The 19,296-nt window shown below is 40.5% G+C and overlaps 3 protein-coding genes across 5 annotated transcripts in view; 2 read left to right on the top strand and 1 right to left on the bottom strand.

Annotated features, from left to right (window-relative positions):
• The window catches only part of LOC103364858 (laminin subunit alpha-3), a 57,073-nt gene extending 56,314 nt beyond the window's left edge, over positions 1-759 (bottom strand). The window contains exon 1 of one of the 2 annotated variants that reach the window (XM_008292133.1): positions 373-759. In XM_008292133.1, the coding sequence (XP_008290355.1) occupies positions 373-648 (276 nt within the window). In that variant the 5' untranslated portion in view covers positions 649-759. The remainder of the gene's footprint in view (positions 1-372) is intronic. The other variant, XM_008292132.1, reaches the window with a different exon arrangement.
• Positions 760-1,644: 885 nt separating this feature from the next.
• vps4b (vacuolar protein sorting 4 homolog B) lies at positions 1,645-11,827 on the top strand. 2 transcript variants are annotated; one of them, XM_008292130.1, is made up of 13 exons: positions 1,645-2,034; positions 3,458-3,569; positions 4,225-4,325; positions 5,909-6,020; positions 6,574-6,724; positions 6,901-6,959; positions 7,099-7,218; positions 7,372-7,528; positions 7,676-7,824; positions 9,547-9,628; positions 9,708-9,927; positions 10,040-10,180; positions 10,276-11,827. In XM_008292130.1, the coding sequence occupies exons 1-13, from the start codon at positions 2,014-2,016 to the stop codon at positions 10,375-10,377; spliced, it is 1,527 nt and encodes a 508-aa protein (XP_008290352.1). In that variant the 5' UTR covers positions 1,645-2,013; the 3' UTR covers positions 10,378-11,827. The 2 variants fall into 2 exon arrangements, with proteins under 2 accessions (XP_008290352.1, XP_008290353.1); XM_008292131.1 differs by lacking the exons at positions 1,645-2,034; positions 3,458-3,569; positions 4,225-4,325 and adding an exon at positions 4,764-4,982.
• Positions 11,828-12,113: 286 nt separating this feature from the next.
• Positions 12,114-18,989, top strand: kdsr (3-ketodihydrosphingosine reductase). The gene is made up of 10 exons (XM_008292128.1): positions 12,114-12,578; positions 13,895-13,984; positions 14,263-14,319; positions 14,439-14,504; positions 14,598-14,693; positions 15,210-15,401; positions 15,678-15,761; positions 15,917-16,000; positions 16,089-16,190; positions 16,283-18,989. Exons 1-10 carry the CDS (start codon positions 12,390-12,392, stop codon positions 16,400-16,402), a joined length of 1,080 nt encoding a protein of 359 aa, XP_008290350.1. The 5' UTR covers positions 12,114-12,389; the 3' UTR covers positions 16,403-18,989.
• Positions 18,990-19,296: the final 307 nt, after the last annotated feature.

Genomic DNA, 19,296 nt, shown 5'->3' with positions numbered 1-19,296 from the left:
GGGGAACTCCTGAGGGGGTAAGAGTACTCTTGAAAGAACATTTCCTTTAGAAAACGTGGGACACAAGTACAATGGTGCAAAACTATTTCTGGCAGTTGTACAACTTGGTCAGAATTGTCAGGGTTCCCCAGGGGGCTCTAAACGCTCCAGTAGCAACATGTACAAACAGGAGCATAACACAGAACCATTCTTCATTAAAAATTAACTATTCAGTGAACTTTCTGTCAATAGTTAGTTGCTAAATATATTGCTTTTCACTTTATGTACCCCGCTAGAGTGCAATTCCCTTTCACGGTGCTTCTGTGGGGTTGCTATTCATTTTTACGCACGCATAAAAAGTTATGAGGTTGCACCAAAAGTTCACTTTCTTACCTGAATGTTTTGAGTAGGAAGTCCAGTAGTAGGACCCCCGACAAGCTTACAGTATAAATCATATCTCGGTGAGCCAGTGTCATCCTGGCCGCAGGTTGCAGAGGCAGAAATACTAGCGCTCTCAGCGAGGTTGAAGTACGGTGGACTCAAACTGAAACCTGTTAAGCCATTAAAAGTCCCTTGTCCATCTGCGTCCCTGAACAGTGTTATTATCCAAAAGGCACGAAAAACACCGATGAGATGAGCTCCCCTCATCCCTCTCGCCATGTTCCACATCGGAGATCCTTGTAGATGCTGAGAACAACCCGCAGCGTGCAGGTCTTGTCATCTATAAATCTCCATGAAACGCGCTAATGGGCAGCAAGTTTTACGCGCGGGTGCTCCTTCAGAAGGACAACGCGTCTGCAAAAGTCAACGCTTTAAGTTGGAGTTCTGCCGTTGAAGGAGCGCTCTCTTTCTGCCGCATGTCCTCCCCCAAACTGTAACCGCAACGAGCTCTTCGTGTTCACAACCAAACTGTGCGCCACAGTGGAGCTATCAGGTGTCAAGCTGTCGATGGTCTCAGCTCGACGCTTATCCACCGAGTGGGGCCAAAGGTCTGCTGTCACTGTTTTTACAGAAGCTGCTCATTTTTCTTCTCTCTCTTACTCTCTTTGTTTCTACTATTAATAACAATAATCAAACAAATATATGCACATAAATGTATATAAGGCGTGCCATTTTGCGCTTACTTCTTAGGTGCTGTGTGTGGTTGTATCCTAATCTTTCTAATTCTACAGTCATCCTAATGAACCGCTGTGATAATGTGCCATTTAAAAATAGACTGTGAGAAGCACTGTGATGTTTCTGAGGCAACATAAAAACAAGCCATGTGAAAAAAACAAATGCATATTGTTAAAGTATTCATTTATAATAATATGGGAACTGGAAAAGCGGCATCTGTGCATTCTTTATACATTTTAGATAACTAATAATACACAAACTTCACTTGATCCAGTTTTATATATGTAGTGTGAGAGTTTAAATTCATCTTTTTGCAGGTTCAGATGAGCCCCAAACCTGTGAAACACCCCACCACTGTATTAAACAGCAATCTACTTTTTTACTGTGGTATTGTGGCGCCCTCTAGTGGCGCAAACACTCATCACAAGCTCGTCAGGGGATTTTTGTGTCGCGCACACGCAAACGCACGCAGCTAAAGTTCCAGGTTTGAGTTTCAGTGTTGGTAACCAGAGCTTCCATACCGAGTTACAGGAAAAACCCGTTCTGCTTAATTTTTATGCGTCCTGCTGGTTCGGCCTTTTGTTTGGGTGGAACCAGCTGTTTCTGTGGAGCCAGCTGTTTCTATTTGGGAACTTTTACGCAGTGATTCAGCGACCTGCTTGTGTTGTCTTTGGTAACTCGCACAACAACAGTTTAGCGCCGTGACTCATTGGCAGGAGGGTTTTCCGCATATTCCAGCATCGTTGCCATTCCTCGGACTGGACGGGCTGCTTTCTTGAACGCATATGTCAGAGCTGAGGGAGGGAGGAAGACGCAGACAGGAACTGGTCGCACAGAGGCTACACGGCTGGATAAACGAAACCGGCGGGGATCAGGGGTTGAATCTGTTGTGTGTTTGTAAATCTCACAGGACTCTGCATGGAGCCCACAAATCTACAGGTAGGCTGAATAACTTTACTATAGATTGTAAAGTAGAGTTCTCAGACAGGAAGAGTTGTACCAAGTGTGTTTGTTGTCAGACAGGTTTCACTTTGACGCTTGTTGATAACTGTGATTCTGACAGTTTCTTTAAGTATCGTGGTGCTCAGTTAGTTTCTTATTAACCTATAACACAATATGCAGTTAGTATCTGGGATGCAGGACCCTCTGTGTCAGTGTGTCTGCATAAACAGAACTGTCTGAACTCCATCATCGCTGACAAAAATAGTGATTCACATGAAGGCCACAGATCCACTGGCAGGCTGTGAAATTATTCATTCACAGCTAGTCAGATGTCTTAAGGAGGAGGTATGGCCAATCAGTGATGTGGCTGCTGCTGTCATGCCCTACATAGTAAATCTGATAAGCAGCAGTTATCCATCTTGTTCTGACCTGTGGCTGTGACTTGGAGACTCTGAGGGTCCTCGATCAGATGGACTTCACGTTGTAATACTAATAACTGTTTGACAACAACATAGTTCCACACAGTCATGAGGTTCAGTCTGCTCAGGCAGAAGTTAAGTAAGCGCACGCCCTATTAATTACACATAATTACTATCTCCAAAGGAAGTTATACAGTTGTACACAGCAACAGTTTTTACTAAAAATCTAAGCTGTTCATTGACAGTGTTGAACTGACACAACTTTACTGACAAATGAACCTTAAAACAATGCACGAACTCAAGTGATTTTTATCTCTACCAAATGTCAATAATGTTGCGTACATACCTACGTTTTGAAAGAAATTTCAGACAGAGCTTAATGAGGTCATACCACTAAGCACTACATGAGTCTATTTACCATTTACTCTGAAATGACAAGTTCAAGCAAGAGGCTGTTATTTCCACCAAATAACTTTATGTATGTGTATATACAGTATGTACTACATACAGACAATTAATTTTTAAATGTTTAATATTAATCCCAGCTTACTGGAAGTCACTGACAATTCAAAATTGTCTAATAGGTCAAATGAGAGGCCAGAAATCTGACTTATTGAATTTCTTATAACAAGAATTCAGTTAACTCATTCATTTTTAATAGCTGTGAAGGAGATATTTTGACATCTAAATCATAAATTCTTCATTTTATTTTGTCTACATCAACTTCTGAACTGATCAGATTATCATTTCAGCACAAGCTCAAAGTCACAATGATGTTTTTAAAGTATTGTTTATTTCTTATCTATTGATTAAGACTTCACATTGGAAAACAACAACACTGTACTGGTTTTGTTTTTGTAGTGCAAATATATTATACTTCCTGGGACAGTAACATGTTATAAAGGGATTTTAGGTTTCATACAAAAACTGCTGAAGTGATTTCAGTAGAAGCACAAGGCATGCCTGTATCTGAACTATTAATTCATTTTTTGCCCTTTCAGAAAGCTATTGCTGTAGCACAGAAGGCCTCACAGGAGGACCAGGCTGGGAACTATGAAGAAGCCATCCGCTCCTACCAACATGCTGTCAAGTACTTTCTGCACATTTTGAAACGTGCGTCACCACAGTTGGAATCATAATGTATTGACCGGGATATTAGGATATACGTCATCTTTAAAGTCTTTTACATGGTTTTCTGTAAATGTCACTTGTTTTTTGATTGCCCAATTAGTATCTAAAAGTGAGACAAATGTGTGCATACTTTCTCTTCATTAATAATTGTTTTTTGTATTTTTTTTAAGCATCTAGAAGATCTTTCCCAGGTCTTCCCGTTTGGAGTCTAAAAGTGTGCTTGTGTGACCGATTTCTGACCTGTGGTTATACTTTTTGTCTTGCATCTTGGACGAATGCACATTTGCAGCCTCTTGGATTAGTATCTACAGATGAACTCGTATCATAACTTGTTATATCATATAAAATGTTTGTCCTAAGAAGCACTGACATGACAGAATCAGGCCTTTTGGTTGCAGACATCTTGACTTGAGAAGCGCATTTGCTGCTCATTACTCTCCTCTGTTTAGGTGTCCCAGTAAACTGCGACAATATGAGAGCACAATACCAGGACCCTGATATTAAAGCAGCTAAATGGAATCTATAAGAAATTTCAATGTTTACTATTTACATCTATGTATTTCTTGGTATGGTATGTGATGACCAAATGTCTGTTTTGCCTGCAGCATTAAAACAATTGTTGTTTTTTTTCCATTAGGGGAGCCGCAGGGGAAAGATGGCAACCAGAAGATTCGAGATAAATGTAAACAGTACCTGGACAGAGTGGAAGAACTACAGGAGTACCTAGTGAATAAAGAGGTCATTACAGAAATGGCATTATATAATATTTGTTTTATACAATCAGAATAGTGTTACATCAGTGTGAGAGAGCAGACTTGGAAGAACTTAAAATCGAGACTTAATACATGTGGACAATATGTTAAAGGGTTTTGTACTATAATGACTGAGTTAATAGTTTATTCAGAGTTCATACATTGATTGTACACAAAGAGGTACGGGGTGAACCACAAACCACAGATCCACAAAAACAAGCCACATCAGCCGCAAATGAAAAAGAAAAGTGACATCAAACAAAAGAGGTGGCAAATATGGTGCCACCTCTTTATTTTATAGTTTTAAAACACAATCAATCCAAAGCAACAGTAAAACAGTCTTTCCATAGACTGTATAGACTCACCAGCAGTGACTAATGAGGCTACGTCTTGACGTCATCGCATTCCGTGCACGCGAGTATCGACTTTTCAATGCGGAAGTTTCCTCCTCGATCTGCCTCGGGAGCGATCCAAGAAACGAAAACAAGTCTGACAAAACCCTCGATTTTCAAGTTAACAGCCTTCGCGTACGGCGGAATCCCAAAGCAGAGTGTTTAAAAGTTGTTTATTCGCGGCGGTGTTGCATTCGTTTTGATTATTGGACGAGCGATCGGCCGTAATGGCTACCAACAATAATTTACAGGTAAGTTGTGGACCAACCCAGTAGCCTGCTAAAGCGCTTAAATTAGCTTAAAAAGTTGTTTGCACCTCGAACTAAACTGATAAAAGTGTCCTAGTTGCTGACAACCGAAATGTCCGGCCTAGTTTTCATGGGTTGTGCTCGGTGTAATTGCTTCCAACCATGTAAAATAGCTTTACGTTTGTAACATTAGCCGCTAATTAGCATGTTAGCTCAGATGGCTAACATGGCACGACTTTGGCAGGCAACTTGTAAACACGCAAAAGACCTTTAAAAAGCTGTCGTTGTGGCATGTATGTATTTTACAGTTTGCTATTTTCCATCGCAGTTGTGACAGTAGCCCTATAACGTGGCACAGCACGGCGAGCTTCTAGTGACTAACGTGTTACCTAATGGGATTAACGCTGCTAGCTGCCACTTTCATTCGGTCTCCAAATAGACATATAGTTTAAATACGTATTTTTAAAAAAGTGTTACATGCTCGTGTTTGCGGTAATGGTATGACTTGTGTTATAGCTGCACTCTATAGTTAAGATAACAAAAGGGAAGTGAAACAAAGTGTTTATAAAGTCGGGTTAAGGCACACCTATCCTGCTGTGTGTGTGTAGTGTCACCACATAACAGGTGTAGCATTAAACCTGATCACTACACATAGTTGGTCATCACATGTCTATATGGAGGAATGTTGCCACCCACTGACACATTAAGTATTTTTTTTACTTGCATAACTTTCAATGCTTACATCTGTGATTTTATTATTTATTTGTCTTTTTGATTGGTGTTTGTTTTGATTGGCTGCCCTGTGTCATGACACACTCATGAGGCAAAGAAGTGATCACTAATTTCACATACATCTATTTTCCTAATGTCAGTAACTACAGGTGTCAGTATAACTAAATTTGTCCTTTTGTCTTTGTTTTTTTTTTTAGAAAGCCATTGATCTTGCCAGCAAGGCGGCTCAGGAGGATAAAGCTCAGAACTACGAGGAGGCTCTGCGCCTATACCAAGCTGCTGTTCAGTACTTCCTTCATGTGGTAAAATGTAAGGAAAAAGACAACACGATGGTATTAAGTGTATAGTACTGCAAGTCTGATAACAACATTCTCTTAATTAGTTCTAAACTAACCAGGTGAATATACATAATTGATCATATTGAAGGGTCTTAGTCTTAATATTTAAATGATGCAGGTAAATTCACACTTTAGTAATACTATGGGGTCTTAAACCTAAAATTTCAACTTGTTGGAATATTTTGTAACAGCAATCCTATTCTTCTACCAAGTTGGTGCAATGGCTGTTGCTAAAAAAAAAAAAAAAGTTGTATATAAGTAACAGTGACTTGACAATTTGATGTTAACATTTCTTGACAGGCTGTAGCTTATTGTGGGACTGATTGAGAGATGATTCGTGTGATTTAAAATGACATGCAAGCCATTTTGTACCCTGGCATAGCAGTGAAGGTGGCAAGACAGATGAAAATAGTTGATTAAGTAGTAGTGATTGTGCTAAGATAAGGATGTGTTTCATGTAGGAAGAAATCTTTAAGCTTGAAATCATTTTTGTGTGTGTTGTTTTTTGTGCCGATTCCAAACAGATGAAGCCCAGGGCGACAAAGCGAAACAGAGCATCAGGGCGAAATGTGCCGAGTACTTGGACAGAGCAGAGAAGCTGAAGGAGTATCTAAAGAAGAAAGAGAAAGCTCCCCCGGCCAAGCCTGTCAAAGAGTCACAGTCAGATGACAAAGGGTGTGTAAATGGGTGGGGCAGTGGGGTATATTGCCTTATGTGATGTCATGCAGATATGGTTCGAAAATCAGTTGTATCCAAATATATACAGCATAGTAATGTGTGTGTGTGTGTATATATTCTTTTTGTCCCCTTAAATAGACACATTTTACTTACATTTCTGTTTTTGTGTCCAGGAATGAAAGTGATGAGGGTGATGATCCAGAGAAAAAGAAATTCCAAAATCAACTCTCAGGTTTGTAATCCTTCTTAATTCAGTCAAATAGGCCTTCTACAAGTATTGTACTTTTTTCATCTGACTTAAGTTGTATTACATTTGATAATTTACATATTATTTAGACTTCTCAGTCATGTACTATGTTATTTTTTTCCAGGTGCAATTGTTATGGAAAAACCAAATATCAAATGGAATGATGTTGCTGGTTTAGAGGGAGCCAAGGAGGCACTCAAAGAAGCTGTTATTCTTCCAATCAAATTCCCTCACCTGTTCACAGGTACTGAATCTGAGTTGCTAAGAAGGTCACCTTGTTACTTTGCTCTTTAATGATGACAGCATGCATCTATGTTGCATGGAACAGCTGTGTCAGAGTGCAGGTGCTGGTGTTTTGGTAACACTGACATGGATTAAATTACCTCTTTGCCGACAGGAAAGAGAACTCCATGGAGGGGGATCCTGCTCTTCGGGCCTCCAGGTACAGGAAAATCCTACCTGGCTAAAGCTGTTGCCACAGAGGCAAACAACTCAGTCTTCTTCTCGATCTCCTCGTCTGACCTTGTCTCCAAATGGCTGGGAGAGAGTGAAAAGTGAGTCATTTTAGCACTAATTGACAGAAACATAGGTTAAGTATATGATCTTAAATATAATGTGGAATAATGGAATGTAATATATAAAAATACTAACCAGCAGTTGCAGCCATTTCATTCCCTAAAAGCTTCCCTTTTGCTTCCCAGGTTGGTGAAGAATCTTTTCAGCCTTGCAAGGGAGAATAAGCCATCTATCATCTTCATTGATGAGATCGACTCCCTGTGTGGCTCAAGAAGCGAGAACGAAAGCGAAGCTGCTCGACGTATTAAGACAGAGTTCCTGGTTCAGATGCAGGGTAAGTCTGATGAGCTGCAGCTGCTGTTTGTCATCACTAAATGTTGGGAGAAATGAAATGTATTCCCTCAGTGTTTCTGTGTTAAAGGGTTCTCACTCTTACTATGGAATCATACAATCTGGGGGTAAATTTGTCAGTTTTTTAAACAATTCTCTGGAGAACAAGTAAACAGCACGCGGAGTCTAAAATGGCAGCTCAAGAAGAAGATGGTTGTTTGGGTAATAAGTTAAACAGCCTCGCAGTTTCTCACTCATATCAGTGTAGTTGCATAGAATGGGATAAACAAATGTATCACCATAGAGACCCGAGCGCCACACAGGAGAAAATGGCTCGTACAGTTTGTATCTGACTGCAAGCTACTTTTTAACATCCTTAAAATATTTAGCTATCGGTTTATTCAGTACATAAATTCCAGTGGCTGGTAAAACATTCAGATTAGTGTGTTTCGATTCGTACGGGTTGTCTTCCAGGCAGTGGACAGACTTTTCCCCATTTTTACTTCACCCCTTTTACTTATTACAGAATATTTGGACAAGAAGCACCTGTGGCAAAACAGTCAAGTCAAACGTTAAAGTAGGGATCGACCGATATGGGTTTTTTTTGTTTGTTTGTTTTTAGGGCCGTTACCGTTGCAGATTACTGGTACTCCAGAAAGGCCATACATTAAAATGTTTTAACAGCATGTGATTTTAGGGAACCTGTCATTCATAACTAAGCTTCCTCATTAACACGGGGAAATAACTGAATATTTGAAATAGAAACAGCAGTGATTAAATTAAGACACTCTCTTCTGTTTATGTGGGATAGACTTGATATTTATCAGTTCGTCTCCTGCAGTTCTTCTCTGTTTTCTTAATCAAGACTAGGTCCATATCTTGAAGCATTATTAATTAATGTTTTATAGACGCTGTTTCAGGGTAATTTGTGGCTGCCTTCGAACCTGACCGCTAGCTGTTTGCATAACCTTAGCCACTGTGAGAGGAGCTAGTATCCTGGTTTTTGCAACAGCTTGTGTTTCATGTTCAGTTTTTGCAGTCACAGTAACTACAGACAGACTGAGGCGGCGGCATCAGACATAATGTAGTGCATTTAGTGTACGAAAAATCTGATAAAAATACAGATAATCAGAGAAGTGCCAAATATCAGCCACGATAATCAGCCAGGCCGATTATCGGTTTACAGTTCGCTGATTTCTGGTCACGTTCCTAAACAGATGTAAAAGTGGATATGGTCTTTGACTGGTGAGCAAATCACAAAAGCCCACAGAGAACACTGAACTCAAAAGTGAAAGGAATTTATAGTGCTTTCCTCCATCTGTTATAGTGGCATAATAGAACAAAAAAATAATGTGTGTACCTGCTCCCACTTAGAATTATGTAAATTGACACTCAGTAATTTGCAAATACAGAGAGTGGACACAAAAACACAAACATGGGTGCAATATAATGCAACCCAGTCCTGTGAATGCACCTACGTTCCTCTGTTTATCAGTTGTTGTGTGTGGTACATGTTCAGCAACTGTTTCGGACTTAATCCTTGCATGTAAATACCTGGTTTACAATAGGCATATTTGCAACAATCTGGTTTCACTTTGTAAATTTCTTTATTTCACAGTGGTTGCTCGGTAATATAATTGCAGATTTGTAGAAAGCTGCAGGTGTGGGACCCTATTGTGAAACCTTTTCATGTGTGTTTTGTCCCTTTCGTTTTATTTTCTCACAGGTGTGGGGAATGACAATGAGGGAGTGCTGGTCCTGGGGGCAACAAACATCCCATGGACTCTCGACTCTGCCATCAGAAGAAGGTAATTGTTGTTAGTCATTTAAAAGTTGGTATTCTGTTTTCATTCGCCTGCGCTCACTGGTCAAATTATACCATCTCAGATTTGAGAAGAGGATCTACATCCCGCTGCCTGAGGAGCACGCCCGCTCCTTCATGTTCAAGCTCCATCTGGGCTCCACAGACAACAGTCTCACCGAGTCGGACTTTGTCAGTCTGGGCAGGAAGACGGACGGATACTCAGGAGCAGATATCAGCATTATTGTTAGAGACGCTCTAATGCAGCCTGTTCGAAAGGTCCAGTCAGCAACTCATTTCAAACGGGTACGTCTTTGAAAATATCCGTTGGTGTTTTACTCTGCTGTGTTACATGTTTTAATTGACTTATTGTCATTTTGTTTTTTTCCTCATTTTGTTGTTTTTTTTAATAAATAAGGTACGAGGTCCATCAAGAACCGACCCCAACACTACTATAGATGACCTCTTGACTCCCTGCTCACCTGGCGATCCCAACGCAATTGAAATGACTTGGATGGAGGTCCCTGGGGAGAAGCTATTGGAACCTGTAGTATGCATGGTAAGGATATAAGAATACTAGATTTTCCAAATATTTTATTTTAGAACATATTAGAAACTTCATTTGTGTTTTTTTTTGTCTGGTCATCTTTTCAGGGAGACATGCTGAGATCTCTGTCCAACACAAAGCCAACAGTTAACGAACAGGATCTGGAGAAACTGAAAAAATTCACAGAGGACTTTGGGCAGGAAGGCTAGGTTGGGTGATTGAGCTGAGTCAAGCCAAACCAAAGCAAATGAATTGTGATTGTGTTCCTTTACTGTCCTTGTCGCTTTTTCGCTCTCTGTCTCATCCTAACCATTCAATGGGCCCCGTGAGTTATCTAAGTGGGGAAGATTATTGCTCTATCTTGCCAAACTGAGAACTACACAAAGGGTGGAAGACCTATTTTTATTTGATATCACAATTCTCCAAAGAAAAAAAAAAACTTCCCACCCACAGCTGACTTGAATAAAAACCCCTTTAAAAAGCCCAACAAACTAAAGGTGTTGATGAGCAGATTAGAGAAAGTAACAGCAGACATACACAATACTTGCAAGTAATACTTTAGAAATCAAGATCATTTAAGATAAAAAAAAAAATGCTCTTTTGTCCTGAAATACACCTTACACATTATGTATTTTTTCTTAAGAAAACAACAAGCAGTTTATAGCATATACTGTACTTTGAGGAATGTCTAATTCTTCGGCAGTGTGTTGAAGCAGAGCATGAGTCCAATTTATTGTGGTGAGATATGTCATTGACTCAAGGTGGTGGACATTTTAGAGTTTGGAGACTGAGATTCTCAGGATGAGTGCTTCATTAGGCCCTTTGGCAATTTTGGATTGTTTTGCCATTTTCCAAACAAATGACAGTTGTGTGCGTTTACTCATTTCTTATTTGAATCAAACACGGCTGTTAGGGTGGATCACCAGTGGTGCCGGACCAGCATTATTGTCCCATTTCTCTGGAACTAAATAGCTTTGAATTGCTTTGTCACTCGGCTCTTGTTTTTGTTTTGTTTGTTTGTATTTTTTTTCCCCCACAACCTACTGTATATATTTTCCATCCCTATCCACAGGCTTTGCTGATCATCCTTAATCAAAACTGCAAAAAAAAACAAAAAACAACTAAGCCTTCAATTAAGATAAAGTCACATTGCGAATTATGATAAAACAAGACTTGGGTTGTTGAAGCAGGACACTGATGGCTCAGGTAGAGAGATCATCATCTTGTGTATTTTTCAACATAGGAATGCATCTCCAAGCATGAACTATAAGTAGCCATAAGTGGCAGTGTGCACCATGTGCCTTCTAGAAAAGCTGCAACTTTTGTTTTTTTGTATTGGTTTATCTCTAAATTAGTCATACTGCTCATATATCAAGCGCAGTGTCACTACAACTAAGAAATGTATAGTACTTGTAAGTTTCATGTAAGCTCTTTCAAAGATTGTCTACATCAGTACTCGGTTGCTCTTGAGATGTGCAAAGTGTCTCTTATGAGTTTTTGATGGTTAACATTTCTCATTTTGCTGTAAATGTCTATACATACATACATATAGCCAACTCTTGAGCCTTTTCTTTGTAAAGAGGTCACCCATGCATACAATACTGTTTTTCATTTCCAGTGTAAATAAAAGTTAAAGCTAAGTAAAAAAAAAAAAAAAAAGCTGTTCACTTTTTATTTGTAACAATTAGTTAATGACAATAATTTCCGATGTGAGGTTTTCACGCTTTAAAGTCAGCTTTCGGTGTTTAGCTAAGTTACCGTCGTCTACCTGTTGACTTGGGCGGGTGCAACCGCGGGTGATTAGCATAGGTGTGTAGCTAACTGGAACGGATGCGACGAGGGAAATGGCGGCGCGTTGCATTGTGGGAGTTGTTGTTTATAAACACTCCGGCAGCGTTTAGAGCTCCAGAGAAACACTTGGGGCTCCAGAACTACAAGTACCAAGAGCGGGCGTCGGGGGTCCGCGCAGAGTGCACAGTTCGATTTGTTTTGGTTCATGCAGACTGCGCTTTGTCACGGGGAGCCAAGGTCCACCGCGACACTTTCACCTGACCGCTACACGCCTGGGACTCGCTGCCAACGCTGGGAACAACTCCTCCTCCGAGCTCCGTGTTTCGCCACCCCCCTTTCGGCACCGCCGCCCTCCCCGTAGCTCTGTTATCGGACCCCAGAAGCTGGCCTGCTAGTTAGCAAACAAGCTAACGATTGCCAGATTTCACCCATGTCCTCTGAAGAAGGGTTCAGTTCAACGATCACCGATTGGCTTTTCATCAATTCCTGGTGGCTCCTTCTGCCGTTCATCATGCTCCTCGTAGTTGCCGCCTTCATCGTTGCCTTCGTGTTGCTGTTATACATGATATCGCCTCTCATTAGTCCCAAGCCTCTGAAACTGAACGGGGCCCACGTCGTGGTAAGTGCACCACAGAGCGGCTAACGTCTGCTCGTGACTCTAGCTAGCTGCGGCTTGTAATTAAGCTAGCCGAGTTTAACGTTAGTCTTAGCTCTAACGCTACAACATTAGCAGTCACAACTTTTTTGGACAAAAAAATGCCCTTTTTCTGAGTTAAAAAAAATATATATATATATATTACGACAGTCAAGTGTCAGCTCCTAAGAGAGACACGCCCACGTTCCAGTTTGCTAATTTCAGAACTTAACGCCACTTTATGAGGTTCAACTAGATTTAACATGACACACTCAAACACAACTAATGTGCCAAAAACTAAACGCCTGCATAACAATGATTGAACTATCCCTGTGTTTCTGCTTTATTTTACCTGCTCTGTGCCCTGGACTATAACTAATCGAGTTGTTTTTATGGGTTTAAATGGCTTTAAAGGACTTATTCAGCTCACATAATGCAGATTTCCACTTTCCAACAAGTGACTGCAGCCTCTTCATTATGACTGAAATGCTGCTAATTCATCAGAATCACTTGATTTCAATCATGCTATCTGTGTTTTAAAGATTATAGCTCATAGAATAATTGCAAAAGAGATCATGTCTTTATTTTAAACAGAAAACCCACCTGTAAATCATGTTAATTGCAGCCACATAGATTACAGCTTTGCTATAATAATGCTAAATGTCATGCCTGATTATGCTGTAAACTGAGGGGTTTTTTCCTCACAATTTTCAGCTAAAATAAAAAGTTCAAAGTTTAACCAAGGCACACTTTGCTGTTACTACCAATCCAAATAACGTCAGCTGTGGCTGCAATAAACTGGACTTTAACAAGAAGCTAGCAATCATTTTTTTTGCCAGATAATCTCTCCATTGGCTCTATATCCTACCTCCATGAAGATATAGTAATGGTCGTTTTGTTTAAACATGTGTAAAGGAGGTCTAACTCAACTTAGTTAATGATTAGCTTTGTGGTTATGTCACAGAGGGTCCGCTAAATGTTAAACTCTTTTTAAATAAACACAATGCAACTCAATAGCATCGCAATCTCCAAAATGTGCCCATAGTTTAATTTTTCTAAACCAGTTTCACCAAAATGTACAATTATTAGTTTTAGCCAGAGTATCACTGAAAGTCAATTTCCTTATGCACATGAGACAATACAACAGCAGAAATTTCTTGCACATCTTTAACTCTACTAAGTTGCTTGACATTTTGGAAACCTAATTACATTTCCAGTTAACCTGTGGCCCAGCCTGTGCGTCTGATGTGAGCCAACCCTGTGTTTGACCTCTGATGAATGATCCTCTTGTCCTTTCAAAGGTGACCGGAGGCTCGAGTGGGATTGGGAAATGCATTGCGATTGAGTGCTACAGGCAAGGAGCGTTCATCACTTTGGTGGCACGAGACGAGGTCAGTACAAACAGCGCTCGACCAATCACTGCTTTGCATCCGGCCCAGTCACAACCTGTTTGTTGTTAAAGTCAACTCCTTTGAGGTTTTAAACGCTTTGAAACTCTGAGGGTGAATTTGTTCCATGTCAGGTGGATAATTACCCTGCAATCGTGTGCAAAATGAGAACTTTTAACATGTTTTCAGGGTGGCTTTGAAGGCGACCCGTGATGACATTCATAATGACATTTAGCAAAGATTTTGTAATAGTTTAAAAATGCGTTTTTTTCCCCCTTTAGGATAAACTGCTCCAAGCAAAGAAAGAGGTGGAGAAATTTGCCATCAATGACAAGCAGGTATGGGTTCTACTTTCAGAAAAAAGGCACCTGTTATGATCCTGCATGTGTTCATAATGTGCATAAGAGCTGATGAAGTGTTGCATTAGTAAGATCTCCTTTTTTTATTTACTATTTAGGTGGTGCTCTGCATATCAGTGGATGTTTCCAGTGATTATAGTCAGGTGGAAAATGTGATAAAACAGGTAATGTTACCCTCTCTGCCCCAGTGGAACATCTCGGATTCCTTTAATAATTTATTGGTGCAAGTATTGAAGTGGCCTTTTCCTGTCGTGCAGGCTCAAGAGAAGCTGGGGCCTGTTGATATGCTCGTGAACTGTGCTGGAACGTCCATTTCTGGAAAGTTTGAGGAAGTGGAGGTGGATCGTTTCAAAGTAAGTGACTGTTGCATTGTTCTGTGTCTGTCAGTCAGCTGCAACAACAAAAAAATAACAACACAAAAAACAGTTTGTGTTATAAATGTTGTATAAAAATATTCACACCAAAGTGAAAATGTGTGAATTTAAATCAGATAGTTGTATGGATTTATTATAGACGAGTTCATTGAGTTTGCGTTGCTGAGGTCATTGGTTTCCAGGTTATAATGAAACATGAGATTTGGCACAGTCCTGGTAATTGTACTTTATTTATAGACTTAAAATATTGCCTGCAAAGGAGACATTCCAATAACCTTGAAACAGACCAGTATGATAAATCTGTGCCAAGGACAAGGATGAGGGCTTTTGAAATATGTTTTATGCGTTAAATACTTTCCAGGAAATAAAGTTTGATAGCTTTTTGATTTTGCAGGACTTTTTGTTCCCAGATAAATAAACAGTTACATGAACAAAGCTCTTCACTGTGAGCTGCCCCAATATAACATACGTGTCCTCTGGGTTTGTGCTCAACAGAAACTGATGGAAGTGAACTACCTGGGCAGCGTTTACCCAACACGAGCCGTCATCACCACCATGAAGGAGCGGAGAATGGGCCGCATCATGTTCGTGTCCTCCCAGGCGGGACAGATCGGTCTGTTCGGATACACTGCCTACTCCCCGTCCAAGTTTGCGCTGCGCGGCTTAGCGGAGTCGCTGCAGATGGAGGTTCGCTTTCCCTTCTCACGTCGAAATAAGCTTTTGCAAAGATTTCCTCAGCGGCTCTCGTTGTCTTCCAAATACGCTTAGCTGGAATAACTTAGCACATATTTTCACACCACCTTTGCTGGATGACGAGGAGGTGTATGTTAGTGGTGTGAATACTGCAGTGAGGACTCCTGATCTACCAATAGGGGGCATTCATGCTAAAGTTTTACTGCTTATCATCAAAGACTTGTTGTTGTTCATCATCATCAATGTGGAACTGTGTTGTTTTTGTCACAGATAAAGCCATACAATATCTATGTGACTGTGGCGTACCCTCCTGACACTGACACTCCAGGACTGGCTGAAGAGAACAAGACAAAGGTAAACGGTTTATGTCTTTCTCAGACATATGGTCCCTTTGAGTGTTTCTCGATGTTTATTTACAGTATGTCAAATTTTCTCTGAGGCATTTTTTCCTGAGTAAAGAGCTATCTTGGTGCTTACAGCCTTTTCCTATTTGTTCTCTCCTCTCTCAGCCTCTAGAGACCAAATTAATCGCTGAAACCTCTGGAGTTTGTCAACCAGACCAAGTGGCCAAAATCGTTGTTAGGGATGCAGTGGTAAGAAACTCTACTCTGGCTTCTAGGGTCCCATTTTTAAAATGTGTTTTTTTTTAATTTGCTAGCCTGTTTTCTTGCAATCTTGCAGCAGGGGAACTTCAACAGCTCCGTCGGTCCTGATGGTTACATGCTCTCAGCCCTCACCTGTGGAATGTCACCTGTCACCTCCATCACAGAAGGTCTCCAGCAGGTACAGCCATACACATAATGTTATCACACCGGGAGAGGCAGTACGACTCTAGGCTGTCTTCTATCATTCATTTCTAAAAAAATTCTGTCCAGATCGTCACCATGGGATTATTTCGGACCATTGCCCTCTTCTACCTGGGGAGCTTCGACAGCATCGTACGCCGCTGCATGATTCAAAGAGAGCAGTCGAAAGCAGCTGACAAGAGGGAGTAACGGGAGCCTTACCTTCTTCACAACCCAACGCCCCCACTTTCTCCACAGCTCCCACCATCCAGTCCCTTCCTCCAGCTGTACAAGTGCACAACCGTAGGTGGGGGGAAAAAAACAGGCCAAGTCAAGTGCATTTCTGATATAAAAAAAAAAAACAACAACAGATGGGATGAAAGAAAGTAGCAGATGTTTACTTGTTGCTTTTCCAGTGACATAACCACTCCATAGACTCCATAGCCATGTTTGATTTCTCACTCCTCTCAGAGCATTCCAGTGACTTTGGTTTAATGTGTCCACCTGCTTCTTTTTGTGGGAGCAGCCTTACTTTAGGGGAATGAGGGCAGACTAAACATCCCGCAGCCTGGTTTTAAAGTAGGTAGGCCTCGTGAACCTGTGACATTACAGCTGTCGGGCCCTCCCCGCCTTGATTTGCACAGTAACGTTTTACTTCTCGCAGAGAGGAAAAGCAACAGATAGCTTGTCTGACTGGTTGTGCCAAATACGGCTTGAAATTCCCTCCCACCAGGGGCTGTAGTGGAAAAAACAGAATGGTAACTGTCACCTTTTTTGTCATGTTGTTGCATGTACCACAAAACGATCTCCACCTGAAAGAATTTTACAGTTTTCACTAAATAAGCCCACTGTTCTCCACCTTCTTTCGCACCACAAGTCTTTGCAGGCAAAGCACCTTCCCTTTTTCGACTGAATAACCTCTGTGTTTGAAACCGGTCGTGACCCTCAGCGTTTTTGTTTACGCTGTGGGATGTTTTGTTTTTGTGCTCCGTGTTTGAACCAAGCCGAGATACAACAGCACTATTCAGTGACATTGGAGAGTGAGAGAGAGAGCATGTTTTTTATTTTTATTATTTTACTAATGCAAAAACATAATTTCCACAAAATAATAACATTCAAAATTTGTACATGCAGTGTTGGGGAGAAGAGTTGTGGATGAGCTGTGTGCATGAATGCGTGTGTTTGTGTTTGCTGTGACTGAGCCGACCCCCGGGGAGAGAAAAGCCATTAGATTTTATTGTCTCGGGAATTAAAGACACCAAATTATTTTCTCATCATTCCAGCTAGGTTAATTGAGAAAGGGGACAGCAGGTACTATGGGTTTGAAGCCATGAAGTCAAAAGATGGAGAGAGAGAGAGAGGAAAAGAAAAGAAAAAACAGCACATGTGATTTCACGTTTCACCTGTGCATTTAAACCAATATACTTTTATAACACTTTAAATTTGTGAAAGGAAGCGTATCATTTTTACATGCAGTTCTATGTGTCGGTGCACATATTCAGCCACCCCCCAGGCAAGATCCGAGCAGGATCCATACTCTGTTGGGCTGGCGCAAGTCAGGAAAGTGCAGGACTCGCTGGTTCGAGTCATGTCTCTGTAGGTGTAGTGAGGGCGCTGGAGATTTGTCTTACACAAAGGCCAAAATAGTAGAAGGACGAGCGTGGAAGTGGGATCCCTGTCCTTCTTATTTTGACCTGCTGTTACCCCTGTCATGCACAGCTGGGACTTTCTAGCTCTGACAATGACAATATCGATTCCCTCCTGAGTTCTGTCGAGCCCTGAAAAATCTTTTATTCACCTTTATGACTTTCTTAATGTTTTTGCATACAGAGGGAGAGAGAAAAAAAAAAGTACAGCTTGGACTCTTGTAAGTCTTCCTTTGGTCCATCACAATCGGGGAGAATGTACTTTAATACAAAGCATACAAATCAGAACATAGGATTATTATTTTTAAATACACCAATATTTGAATGCCAAAATGTGTTAAGACAATTTCTGTAGATGCAATGCATTTATTTGCGATTTATGTTTTTGTTTTTCAATGTTGCCGCTCTGGTTGATCTTAGTTTGTAAAACCTGTGGAGCAGCTGTGGGGAGCCATTCTAAGCCTTAAGACGTGACTACTGACGAAGCGACCGCTATGAGAATGGGCTCGTCCACAGAACAATGTGACTTAACCCGCGTGTGATTTACCACATCAGTTAATACGACTTTTTGGTGTTTTAAAAAAGAAAACAAAACAAAAAAAATACCAGCTGTTTTGTGTATTTGGTCGATTTCTAGTCTTTGTATGACAAAAGAAGCCTTACTGAAAAATCCAAGATATGAAAGTGAGAATGGATGACTCATGTTGTGATGATGTTCTCATTTGATATTGGTTTAAAGGCATCCTGTCCTGCACTTCAAGAGCTTTTCATAATTGTACATTTCTTGCTTTCAAAAGTTCTCTTTTACCTTGAGGTAGCAACACATAGCTGATAGAACATGTAGCTCATATTTGGGAAAAACAAAAGAAAAGCAGTTTTGTTTTAATTAACACCTTTAAGCTATGCAAATGAAGCCTATGCTTACAATATGTTTAAACATAAAGATTTGAGTTGTGTAACAGTCACACTAGCTTCCCCTGTTTAATGGTGTCATCAGCAGCAGATACTTAATGAGTTTAAAAGTACTGAACATGAAAGTCATACTGCACTCTTTTGTTTTCATTCTTCTTTTTTTTGCTTTTTTTACTTTTATCTGCCAAAAAACTTAACACCTTCACCTTGTGTGCCATTGAAAGAAAATGTGAGAAGTGGAACGTTTCTTTGTCTTATTTTCTTACATGATAAACTAAATAAATACCTGTGAGGAAAAACAAAACAAAACTAAATCAGCTTTCATTTGTGGATGTTTGTGGCTTCGGATGTCCTCTCTTCTTTTTGGCCTTGCTGCAGCTGATTTTTTTTTTTCTCCTGCTGTTACACACCTGAACACCTCAACATGCAGAAAATCTCAATTTAGTGTGGATGAGTTCAGAAGTTGAATGTTGCAGGGTTTGGGGGGGTGTTAAAGCATTCTGTTTGAGGAGATGATATTTTAATCTTCCATGAGGGAACTTTCGG

This window comes from Stegastes partitus, unplaced genomic scaffold, assembly GCF_000690725.1.
Source record: "Stegastes partitus isolate 25-593 unplaced genomic scaffold, Stegastes_partitus-1.0.2 Scaffold787, whole genome shotgun sequence".
In the NCBI taxonomy this organism is placed as follows: Eukaryota; Metazoa; Chordata; class Actinopteri; family Pomacentridae; genus Stegastes; species Stegastes partitus.
The sequence above is the reverse complement of the archived record's forward strand: the minus strand, read 5'-3'. Positions and strand labels throughout refer to the sequence as shown.

Coding starts and splice junctions, on each gene's coding strand:
- vps4b (XM_008292130.1), top strand. CDS start 2,014: ATGGAGCCCACAAATCTACAG. Junction 4,326..5,908: donor AGTACCTAGTGAATAAAGAG/GTCATTACAGAA, acceptor TTTTTTTTTTAG/AAAGCCATTGATCTTGCCAG. Junction 7,825..9,546: donor GTTCCTGGTTCAGATGCAGG/GTAAGTCTGATG, acceptor ATTTTCTCACAG/GTGTGGGGAATGACAATGAG.
- kdsr (XM_008292128.1), top strand. CDS start 12,390: ATGTCCTCTGAAGAAGGGTTCAGTTCAACGATCACCGATTGGCTTTTC. Junction 14,320..14,438: donor TTGCCATCAATGACAAGCAG/GTATGGGTTCTA, acceptor TTTACTATTTAG/GTGGTGCTCTGCATATCAGT. Junction 15,402..15,677: donor CGGAGTCGCTGCAGATGGAG/GTTCGCTTTCCC, acceptor TTTTTGTCACAG/ATAAAGCCATACAATATCTA.